Source organism: Syngnathus floridae, chromosome 13 (assembly GCF_059516105.1).
Source record: "Syngnathus floridae isolate MCC-2025c chromosome 13, RoL_Sflo_1.0, whole genome shotgun sequence".
Taxonomy (NCBI): Eukaryota; Metazoa; Chordata; class Actinopteri; order Syngnathiformes; family Syngnathidae; genus Syngnathus; species Syngnathus floridae.
The window spans coordinates 8877635-8889735 of record NC_142425.1 but is presented as its reverse complement, the minus strand read 5'-3'; the positions used below and the strand labels follow the sequence as shown (position 1 = coordinate 8889735).

At 40.3% G+C, this 12101-nt stretch overlaps 2 protein-coding genes across 11 annotated transcripts in view; one reads left to right on the top strand and one right to left on the bottom strand.

Annotated features, from left to right (window-relative positions):
• The window catches only part of elavl4 (ELAV like neuron-specific RNA binding protein 4), a 64154-nt gene extending 61593 nt beyond the window's left edge, over positions 1–2561 (bottom strand). For 2 of the 6 annotated variants that reach the window (XM_088393483.1, XM_088393484.1), the window contains exon 1: positions 2274–2552. The gene's annotated coding sequence lies outside the window, so the exon portion shown is untranslated. Of the gene's footprint in view, positions 1–2273 lie in introns of all 6 variants that reach the window. The other 4 variants (XM_088393486.1, XM_088393481.1, XM_088393487.1 and 1 more) reach the window with 4 other exon arrangements.
• Positions 2146–12101, top strand: part of LOC148388516 (cytosolic carboxypeptidase 6-like) — a 167370-nt gene continuing 157414 nt past the window's right edge. For 2 of the 5 annotated variants that reach the window (XM_088393479.1, XM_088393475.1), the window contains exons 1-3: positions 2146–2249; positions 3020–3142; positions 11867–11991. In XM_088393479.1, coding sequence (XP_088249605.1) covers positions 2204–2249; positions 3020–3142; positions 11867–11991 — 294 coding nt within the window. In that variant the 5' untranslated portion in view covers positions 2146–2203. Of the gene's footprint in view, positions 2250–2493; positions 2834–3019; positions 3143–4379; positions 4465–4624; positions 4699–11866; positions 11992–12101 lie in introns of those variants that run through there. The other 3 variants (XM_088393476.1, XM_088393477.1, XM_088393478.1) reach the window with 3 other exon arrangements.

Here is a 12101-nt window from a genome sequence, read left to right as displayed (position 1 = left end):
GCGAAGACAAATTGTGCATCAACTTTATTTATCAATACTAAACCTATAAATTATGTTCACTGTGAAAACAGAGGTATTGCTAGAAATTGTTATGATCATTCATCTTTTTAAAATATTTGTACTAGTCTTTGATTTCAAAACTAGTTATTCATTCTGTCTTGGTTTTAGCTCATATTTCATTTATCTAAGAAAAGGGCTGCTGGCCACATCCCTGTTTCGCAAAGCTGGTAGTCTCTGGGGGTGGGGGGCAGAGGTGCCCTGGGAAGGAGGGTGGTGGTGTGGTGGGGTTGAGCTGTCAGATGAATCATCCAGAGTGAGGCCTGATTCCTCAGTCAGCTGCCTCTCAAGCCTTCCTCTCTGACCCCGCCTTGCTCCCCTAAGCTCTCTGATTGCTGTCACCATAGTGATTCTCTGTGTACTGATGGCTGGTTCCTTCGGAGCTGCCGCCCCCCCCTTCGCTCCCCGTGCCCTCGTAGCCACCCAACTTGCTGCCACTTGCGCCTCGTATTGATTTTTGCATGACTACCTCCCACACAAATGATAGACTTTATTCCGACACATTAGCAAAGGCTTTCACGGTACTTGCTGGTACACACTGCCGCAGTTATATCATCCAGAATTTTCCTGAAATAAAACAGCTATAAAGTAACAACAGCTCTAAAGGAAAGTTTTGAAACGGGGATGCAAGAAGCGTTAGCATCCCAGAGGGCTTTCTAATTTGCTCTGATCAGGTTTGTGAAGGTGTGGCGTGTCCTCCATTTCCAGAAGAGACTTAAAATAGCCACGGTAGCTTCGACTATTTCATCCAGACAGGGATGTCTGCTAACATACGAAGCACACATATGAGCAGTCACACATTTGATTAACATGTAAAAATACATTCTCCTGAGAGATCATTAAAATGCGAGAGACTGTGAAGCAGATTGCGCCTCACTTTATTTTATTTATTTTTTTCGACACATCTTGACAGGAAAATGCTGCATTCAAACTTAGTGTACCTTGGGCAGATAGCTGAGAGGTTATTGTTGAAAGTGTTTCTATTCTTATCTCTGATGAGAAGTTTTTTTTTTCTATCAGCGTCCGATTGTCTGTTAATTTGTTTGTGTGGAATGAAGATGGGTTGGCATTCGATCAAATGTCGTCAACAATGAATAAAAAAAAAGAATAAATGAATACACATATATTGTACATGAAGTTCTCCAATATGAGTTCCGGCCATAATATCAAGCTACAGTCGGGATCTCAAGAGTCACCTTATCTGTTGCAGACACGCCAGGATATTATAAACTCAAGCACGCTAATGTCGTCCCGCCATTCGATAAGAGCGGAGAAACAAGAGAAACATGCAGCATATCTAATGTATTCTCCTCATGCTCCATAATTCAATTTCAATCTCGCCTCTTGTGAAATGAGTGACTGTGCCACCGTCGAGCCCTTTAATTGACATGGAGTTAAAAACAATGACATAGCATAGAGGACGGTCATTCAATTCTCCAGTTTTTTTTTTCTTTTAAATACAATTTTCCACGGCTGCGGCTCGGTATTCTCATGCTGTCATTTGAGAAGTAATCGGTCTGACCGATCTGCTGGGTGGCTTGTTGATGCAGGTCATCAAATACAGAAAACACAGAAATATCATTGCGCTGTCCATGGTGCTACTCATTTGGTACACAAGCTGAGAATTAGCAAAAACCTGTGTGCCACTTTTCTCCGGGAGTTGTATGCTTGCTCATTTGATCTACTTAATCAGGTGCAGTCTTTATAATGGGAAAGAAATCGGACCGGGCCTGATTGGCCTTGATGACATCTATGCGCCAATTGCCTGGAAAAGCAGCACCTTTAATCAATCTGCAGGATGACTCCGAATCACTGCAGTGATTGACTTTCTTTGAAAATACCATTAAAAATTCAATAAAATGAAAGGTGTGAATGTAAAACAAGTCCTTTCGGAAATTATGTTAATAGACGGTCCACCTTGAATAAATGTTAAATTAATTTCGGTATTGCTATGAAAAGAGTCGTGTGGCTAAAGTCAGGGTACAAATCTCAGTTTATGAAGCAGGAATTTGATTTCCCAAATAGTTCTCGCTGTTTTTGAAGTGCGTAACCATTGAGTGCTATTTACTGGGAACCTCCCCCCCTCCCTCCCTTTGCCTCCGTTGCCGTGGCAACAAAAGGAGCGCGTCGGCTTCTCCGTGCAAGAATGGAAAGGAAGATGGAGGAGAACCCCGTGAAAGATGCCGAGACTGGTGTGTAAAGAATAGCCTCCTTACCTCCTTCGCTCCGTCGTCTTTGTTATTTGCCAAACAGAAGGTCCGGTAGGCGACCACGATCCACGACGCGTTTCCTCATCATGACGTGCCTTCACATTAGCGTGCTAACCCTTTTAAGCTAGCAGGTGCACGGATGTAAACAAGAGTGATGTCACCTGCATGGCGCATGCTAGCTTTGTTGCAAGCCTTTCGAGTTGTGGTATCGTCGTCCAGAATCACACAATACATTTGAATAGGTTTTCCTTTTAGTAGGGATGGTTAATAGGGTTAGTCGTGGGTGGGACAGTCCGAGCTAGGTTAGCCTGATACCTTTAATTAGCTGCGCGTGTCAAGTGCTGTGTTGCCAGATTTATGACCCCAGGGGGGAAACGGAAGCGTTTTCAAGACAAACCCTGATCCATTAATAAGTCGTTGAGTAGAATACATGCTGACCTATCAGTAAGTTGGATGGAATAATAGGTTGCAATGGTACAAAATAAGTTAGGTTGTCATGATGAATGATTAATCAATAAAGTGACTGATGCAGAATGACATATTGCAAGTCATCGGGCAGCTTTCAGGTAGAGTGGATATTTTTTTTTGGCATGGCTATCATCAAATGTTTGCATGTGCCTAAAAAATGATATTTTTTTTTGCAGACAACCAACATGTGCACCACCATTTAAATCCATTTTAATATCAGGCAATACAGCTTGTGATTAAGAAAATTAATACGGTAATATGTTTTCTTTTGGATGAACATGTAGGCAATGAAGCTGGAGGTGAGGAAGCCTTGGTGGGGAATGTCAGCAAGCTGACGGTGAGCCCACCAGGTTACTCAGGAACTCCAAGAAAAGGACATCTGGTTTTTGATGCTTGCTTTGAGAGTGGTGAGTTAAATTATCGACACACTTAACAATTTTGGAGTGACAACAGTTACACAATTAATTCCACTTGTTTTGAAAAATATTTTGAAAGCTTTACAATTTAGTCTTCATGCTAACAGATTGTGTTGGACGCTTCCAAATCAATATTACATATTGGTCAAATTTTATCACATAGCTCTAAAAGCATCCCACACGCTGCGAGGCTGTTTCATATAATGCCAGCGGAACAATCATTGCATGCTTATCTAATATATTTGACTGCAGTTGTCAAATGTTTGCCTCACCGAATTGGCTGCCTATTCAAACAAGAGTTGACAGTAAGGTCTTTATTTCATTTTTTTTTAAATTATTCGCATGTATTAGCACAATCTTATTTACTCAACCTCATGTCCCATCCTACGTACTCTTTTCATTAAATGCGTTGTATTTATATGCTCTGACATTTGCTGTTAACTTCTCAGATACACAACTTTAGCGTTTAGCATGCTCTCCCACGCTCATAAGCCCGGAGACAAAACAATCCTGATATTTGTAAAATGATTGTCGCCAATAACAGCGGATACAATTAGGGTATGTGTGCATAGTTTTTTTTTTTTTTTCCCCAGGATTAGGATTTTTTTTCCCTTTTCTCCCTCTTTCCAACTTTTACCCATTTCCGCTAATGACATGTTACAGGAGCTTAGACATTGATTAATGGGAATTGAGCTCCAACATTGAGATCAGCTAACATACATAACGTCTCCGGCTCCGGATGCATCTCCTGAATGATTTATGGAATTGATATTAATATCGCTCCGGTAAATGCATCGCTGAAGTTAGAACAGGGGGGTTAGCTCATATCAAATGAAAGGGGTAGCTCATGTTTTATTAAACTGTTTTTGTCAGGTTTTTTTTTTTTTTACAAGTGAATCTTCATTCAGTTGTTTTGTAAATGTCAAGGTGACCAGTGTAAAAAAAAAAAAAAAAGTCATTTGTGCTACTTTATGAACAAACTAAAAATACTGCTTTCCACTAATACCATCATAATTAAATGACCGTAGTGTTGTATGTGGAGCCCATGGTGGTTTTTGGGACATTTGAATGGACATTCATATTCACCCACCATGTTATTAGTATTTTTTTTTTTGTTACTTTGTGAATATGTTTCTGAACACGTTATATGCCGTTATATGCAAATAGTACTGTATGGTATCAGTGGCGAATATTTGGGGATTTTAATAAGGCACCTGGGTCAACTACGGGGGTCCTCAGTACCCGGAAGTAGTTGACAGAGAGCGGGAGTTTCGCCGGGTCTTGACTGTAACTGCCGCTGTAGTGTGTTTCAGGTGAGTAAAGTTGTTGAAAAGATGATTATCAGAACTTGCAATACTGCTGGTAGTCTGAGCTAATTATTGCTTGAGAATATGATACATACGGTTACGGTTGTACAATGCATAATTTTGCGTATAACATGGACAGTGTGTAATGTTTGTAACGTATTCTCAGTACCCGGAAGTAATTGACAGAGAGCGGGAGTTTCGCCGGGTCTTGACTGTAACCGCCGCTGTTGTGTGTTTCAGGTGAGTAAAGTTGTTGAAAAGATGATTATCAGAACTTGCAATACTGCTGGTAGTCTGAGCTAATTATTGCTTGAGAATATGATGGTTACGGTTGTACAATGTATAATTTTGCGCACAACATGGACAGTGTGTAATGTTTGTAACGTATTCTCAGTACCCGGAAGTAGTTGACAGAAAGCGGGAGTTTCGCCGGGTCATGACTGTAACTGCCGCTGTTGTGTGTTTCAGTAAATTTATTATTTTAATAACAAACCCTTTATGCGTGGAGTGAATCGCGTCCATGCGTGCGACATGTATTTGTGAATGCAAGTTAAAACTTTGAAGTCTTGAAACAGAGTCAAGAAGATTAATTATTCACTTTATTTATTCACGTTATTTTTTATTATTATTTATTCACTATATTTATTCACTTTATTTATTATTTATTCACAACATTTATTCACTTTATTTGTATTATTATTTATTATATATTATTTATTTTATTATTTATTATGTATGTATGTATGTATTTATATATTTATTATTATTATTACTATTAATATTATTTTTCACTTTATTATTTTATTTGTTCACATTATTCACTGTTTTTTCTGGACTAAGCACATATGCATTCTCTTGATGCAGTCCACACACCAAGTGTATCATATTCATTCCTTAATGTGCAGATTTAATGTAGAGTTGGTTGCGCAAAATAACATCCAATGTTTAGACACTCGTCATGTAAGCTGTTTGCCAAAGGTACGAAAGGCAATTTCCATTTAGACGAGGCTAAACTCACATTGTTGTCGGCCATATGCTGCTCAAGTCACTGATGGACCTGCTCATTTCCATATTGTGGGTGTCTCAACCAACAGGTCATTTGATATCACGCGACGCTTTAGACAGCAAATATATGATAATCGTAACTGCAATTTTCAACATTATGTGCATATTTTCAATCACCCGACATACAAATGCAAATTTGCTGACGCAGATCAATATTTATATGCCACTTAAGAAAATGCAAAGCAGCCGATGAACTTTGTTAATCTGCAAATATAAACTCTGCGTCTATTGTTGGCTATTGTGTCCCGTTTCCTTTAAGTGATATAATAGAAAATCTTAATTATTTTTCTCGTGAATTCTTATCTGGACCGTGCACTCAAACCGTTCCCATTTTTTACCCGGACTCCTTTTGTGAACGCCGCCTCTCGATATTGCTGACTGTTTTAACCGAGGATGACACTGACAGAGCGAGGTTATTGTTTTCCTGCACCTCTGGCCCTCGCAGATGTAATTAAACACTTGCTGATTAGTCGAACTGCCTCACGCTGTCAGTAACTTGTTTGGTCAAAGAAATTCCCCAGGGGTGACAAATGTTTAATGGGGCCCATTGATTGCCACATGGCATAGACTCATCTGTTTTTACAATCGATTCGCTCAATAGAATCTAACTTATACAGCCGAACGGGGAGCAGATATGCACTTTCTTCATGCTGCGCTTCAATAACGATTCCAGGTCTATTGAGACTCTGGAAATAGATTTACTTGTTGCAAACTTGTGCACACTTTGAGTCAGTCAAAAAAACCTGAAAGCTTCTTTACATTGTAAAACTTAACCTAGCTGGTTATAATTCTGCAAATAGTTGACGGAGTAACTTTAAAAACAAACAAAAAAAAGCTAGCTTGGTCTTTGGAGTAGCGCTGGTTGTTACTGCCATGCACGCAGCATGGCGTACATTAATATTTATAATATACACGCCAATCATTTGTCACCCGTACGGAAATCTCAGAATCCACTCCTGCGACGAGGCGTTAAAAAGACAACCACCCGTAATCCTCTTTATGTCTGAATCTAAAACACTCCAATAAAAATAAACTCCTTTATTCCACCTTTTGGGTGCTCTCTTGTTTGTTACTGTTGGTTTTAAAATAGCTCACTTAGCCAGACTGTCTTTTGGATTAAAATGATTTAATTTCTCTTATCACAGGAGGAAAATAGTCTTCAGAGCAGACTGTAGACAAATATTCACAACACACACACGTGTGTGTGTGTGTATATGACACACACACCTGTAGCTCCATGACCTTAGACTGCGCCGACTCTTGAGGGTTTGGCAAAGCAAGCGCCATTTATCTGAATGTGAGGGCGTACTCCTGACATGTGATGTATTGAGTGGCACTCTCAGTCGCTCCGTCTCTCTTACATCTCCTTGGCAGCAGCCGAGAAGCTTCACTGCTCAAATGGCTACATTTCCTCTCCGCTCTTTGCCTTTTACTTTTTTCTTCCTCTATGAGCTTTCTTTTAAAACGGGGGAATTGTATAAAGACACGTTTGAGATAAATTAGCCTTGTGGGCGAGACGGTTGCTTTTGATTGATGCTGTTTATTGGCCGTTTGTACAATGTTGAGATTTTTTTGCCATCTCAGATTTTTATTATTGTTATATTTTTTAGTATATACCTTCAGGCATAAACTGTGGATTTATTTTACTTATTGTTCCTGACCGTTTTTATTTCTTATCATAACAGTTTCGCCGGGTGTAGCTTATGCAGCAAAAAAAAAAAAAAGGCAGACTAATACAGTAATTCTGGCTTTTGCAAACGATGAAGTGATATTTTACAGTCTTCGGGACTTACAAGCATGACGGTAAAACTTCTCATCGCTCTCAGTGAACAAGAACATCTAAATTGAATTACTTAATTATGCTTCATAATCTCCTATATCCGTTGGTATAAAAAGGGATTAGTCTGTCATTGCATGGATTTGCTTGTATTATATATTTTACCCAACAATAAATGAATAATAAAAAGAAAGTAAAGTTTTGACTGACTTTGTCAAACTGTATTTACCCTTCTAAAGTTTTTAATTATTGATTGGCATTTTTAAAATATGTTTTAGTTAAATATGATTAAATGCTCCAAAATTTGTACTATGTTTAAAATAACTATAATAAAATAATAATATTAAGTCCAGATCTGGCCACACTTACTTTATAAAACCATACTTCAGTTCAAAATAGTTTTGTGGTGTTTTTTTTTTTTTTTTTTTTCTTTTCCCCAATCTGACCTATTGGTCAGTGGCCAGTGATTTCTGGCTTCTCTTGTTTCTCTTGCCGCACGGGTTCCCAGTGTTCCTGAACTCATTACAGAGCAATCAGCCCCAGGCATTGAAGTGTGCACCCAGAGGGAGCAATAACTGTAAATAAACACCACTGCAGGCTCTCTGATAACATGTTAGCCAGATGATAACAGGTCTTCTAAGCAGGCCTGTTGACCTTGGGCTAGCTAAAGACTCCACAGGTTCTCCCACACACTCTTATCTTTGGATCTTCTTCTAAAAAGAATAGGAGAGCGAGGATGCGCTTGCAACAAGATCTTATGAAGGGGAAGGAAAAATGGTTCCACTTAATTAACTTGTCAAATGCCGGGGTGGAACGAATTAGTTAGCAGCAACATCTAGCTAACACAACATTTAAAGCTTGTGAGACCTGAAAGTATAAAGAGGGCAGTTGGCAGAGCCAGAGCTTTGGGGGCTACAGCACCATCTGGATGAGATTGATAACACAATCAAGCCATTACCAATATGAGCGCATCACTATATGACCCATTACTACACCGACCACTTCAGATGGATCGCACCAGTCTAGCTTGGGGGGCCCTTTTGGAAGAAGAAAAAAAATACAATTATAAAAGGCTAGCTTGAAAATTGTGCTCTCTTCAGAATGTGAAGGCAGGCCTGTACATCATCAGATATGTGCGGCTTGCCCGCATATCTCACTGCTGTCCTCGGGCCCAGATTTCTTCATCTATTTTGAAACGAGAAGCTCACCGAAGCATGGCTGGACTGGATTCATAGCAAAATGACTTTAATTCCTCTTGTCTCTTCTTATCATACACTTGAAACATACTTTTTGCTGCCTACCGTATTATGATTTTTCCAAAATGTAATCGAGTATACCTGTTAGCTAGTTAGTTTGTAGAAACTTGGAAGGTGACCTCTTTAATCCCGCCTGCAGATGAAGTGATAAGGCATCAAGGGAGAAGGCAGGCTTTAAGAAATCATGAGGCGGGAGATTGATGTTGCCTCAGTGACAACTTGCCTTCAGACGAGCAGGCGAGAGAGAGAGAGAAAGAGACAGACGTGGGGAGGGAGGGGGGGTCGGAAAACAGCCGTTTAGCTGCAGGACTAAACTAAACCCCGACGCTAAGGCTGCTGGCTGGAATCAATTCTGTCTTTATCAGCCCCCTTCGTCTGTGTCCAGGAGTCCTGCCCACACAGCAAAGGAGCTGAAGGCGGGAACGGATATGTTTTCCGATAATGAAATTGAACACAGCAAAAATGGGTTTAAAAAGGGCGCCTGACTACAGTCTCTTAGCAGTACAGCACTCTTTTAATCTCACATCTACTCTGGTTTGCTCTTGTTTATGCCAGGTCAATTTAAGTCGAGTACGTCGGGCAGTTAGCAGCACGCTTGATAAATTGTGTGTTCAAGGAAGAGATTCAGGGACATGACAGGAGGTAACGCTGTGACCAAACAACTGTAATGGCCAGTCAGTTCCACCTCGGGCCTCGGACGGCGGGACTGCCGCCGTCGCCGCCGCCGCTGTGTGATGATCCATCTGCATGGCAGAAAACATCCATCCAGCGGATGGCTACAGGCTGCAGGCCGGCCCATTGTGTGGGCTGAGCACTGTGACTGCTCCCTCTTGTACCTCCGTAATGGGATTACATTAGCCAGGTTCTTGTGCTCCTCTTCAGATGAATTTGGCACACACACACACACACACACACACAGCATATGCAAGCAGCATATTCACACGCTTGTTGCGCCTCGTGATAACGACTTGCATACCAGAGATGAAAATTTGACTGCAATTTTATAACAGCCCATCACTGATCACTTTGTGTATTTTTTTTTTTAAACCACATTTTCATCTCTAGTTTAATATTCCGGTCTTGTTTAAGAAATTGCGTGTCTAACTAGATAGTGAGGTTGCAAAAAAAAAAAAAGACAAAGAAAGGTTTTCATTGTTTTTCAGAGCTAGTTATTGTGTAATTTAGGGCACCGCCAGGGCCAAGCTGCTCATTTAAACCAAATTAAAATTAGTACATTTCCTAGTGTCCTCTCAAGGATAAAGACTTGTGTTTAACGCAGCCTGTCAAGACACCAATGAAGAAGATAATGAAGAAAAATGATACACTAGAGGAATGATATGATAGTCTTGTTCTCAAGGACCAGAAATTGTGTTTCTTCTTATGCACCTTGGTTTTGCAGTATGCTAATTTTGTCACCCCTCTAAAAAACTGCCTTTTTTGTACGCACGGGTTTCCTTTTCATCCCGTTTAATGTCTATTTTCCGAAAAGGGCAGCCACACAATAAAAGCAGTCGGCGTTGGTTTGATACTAAATGACATGGCATTGATTTAAACGGTCAGGCCACCAGCCCACCAAAGTGTTTGAATGCGGAGGTAGCCACCATAAAATTAAAACAGGGATCAATGATGTGTCATATCCTTGCTGCTTCACGGCCTCAACGTGTAATTTGGACTTTGAGGCTGCAGCCATCTCTCATGTCAGGCCCTCCAGCTCTGGACTCAATAACCCAGTAGCCCATGGCTGCTGTCTTTTGCTCTCCTATAGTAAAGTGTTCACGAGCAGAAACACAAAGAGACGGGTTAGTGTGTGTATTGTGTGTACGACCACCCCTGCAGATTCAATCGCACGGGGAATTGAGTGATGTTGTACTTTTGATGAGTTCTTATTAGCAGAGCATTGAGGCAAGTTGGAGCGTGTATGAATTTCTAACACAAGCCAGATGGGCTGTATTGAAACCGCGACCAGCGCATTGAGTGCAACCAAGCTGCTAAATATATATTTTTAAACCTCATCTATTGGACAGTTGATTTAATTTGTCTTAAATTTGACATCTGCGGCGTTACACAATATGTCATCATGGTTATAGTTTTCTTCGGAGGACCATTACGACCGTCAACAAACTGATTAATAACTAAGTTTGAAACCGGAGACTAGTAAAAACCGTTCAAATATTTTTAAAAGATTAACGGTAACAAAAAATTGCTAGCAATATCTGTATTTTTAAAAAGTGAAGACAATTTGTAACTTTAGTATTGACAGATGAAGTTGATGCATAATTTGTCTTCAGGGGCCACGTAAAATGATTTGACGGGTCGTATCTGGGCCCCCGGGCCTTGACTTTGACACCGATGCTGCCATTTGGCGGCCATTATTGACATGCTCTCATCCGTGTTTACTCTATGAATTGCTATGAAAGATGGTCAAAGTCATCTTATGAATTAAGTAAGAAATAGAACAAGTAGAATGGGGGAAAAAAACAAAACGTTAGCACACTAGATTTATATGCCAGCATCCAAGCCATGCAACTACTCCCTGATTAGTCAAAGATGCTGCGGCGAAGCTCGTTTTCCCGGCCTGCGCGCTGGGATAAGACGCCAATCACTTCCCATTAGTGCTTCCTGTGGAAGCTGTAAGCGGATGAGCTTCAAATGTGGAAAAACATCCAGCCATTAGTTACTGTAATTGTACAGTCTTGGTTTTTTTATTTCACGTTGTGGCTATTTCATTGCATGTTAATTAAATTTCATCATACAGTTATGAAGTTGTGCCAATCAATGCACATACTAAAACGTTATGGATTTTAAAATCTGACAATCATTTAAGCCTTGATTTTAGAAGAGTGACAAATTGTGCTTCATGTATATTCACTTTGAGACAACTCATCAATTCCGACTATACCACATGAGCATTTTCAACATACGTGTTTCATGTTCCAGCCGTGATATGAATCTTGTATTTAGAGCATCTGCCATGGCGTCATCTAGCAGCCGGTCATCTTCTAGACAGCTATGAGACTTGGAAGCCGGGAAATGATTCCCATTGGATTAATTATACTCCCACTCATCATTTTTCCGCGGTTACCATGTAATATGTCCGATATGGATGGTTGAAGCTTTTGGTGTCACTTGGTCTTTCTTCATGGCCTCGATGGAGGTTGTTTTGGTGTGATAGACTTGTCAATGTATCAAAACGGAGTGGAAGAAATTTATATTGTATTGATTATTAAATCGAATGAGGTCATCGCTCATGGTAAACTTGGGTTGCAGATGAAAATGATCCACACTCATGTAAAGTCTTCTGCTTGTGCAGGGAATCTTGGCCGTGTTGACTACATCAGCGAATTTGAGTTTGACCTCTTCATTCGGCCTGACACCTGCAATCCCCGATTCCGAGTGTGGTTCAACTTCACCGTGGAGAATGTCCGAGAGACTCAGGTCAGTGTTTTATATCTTGAAAGGCAGAAAACACTTTTAGGAAGTCTCATTAACGTTCTACATTTGGTGGCCATTTTTTATTCAAACGTAATATTTATAACTAAACAAGC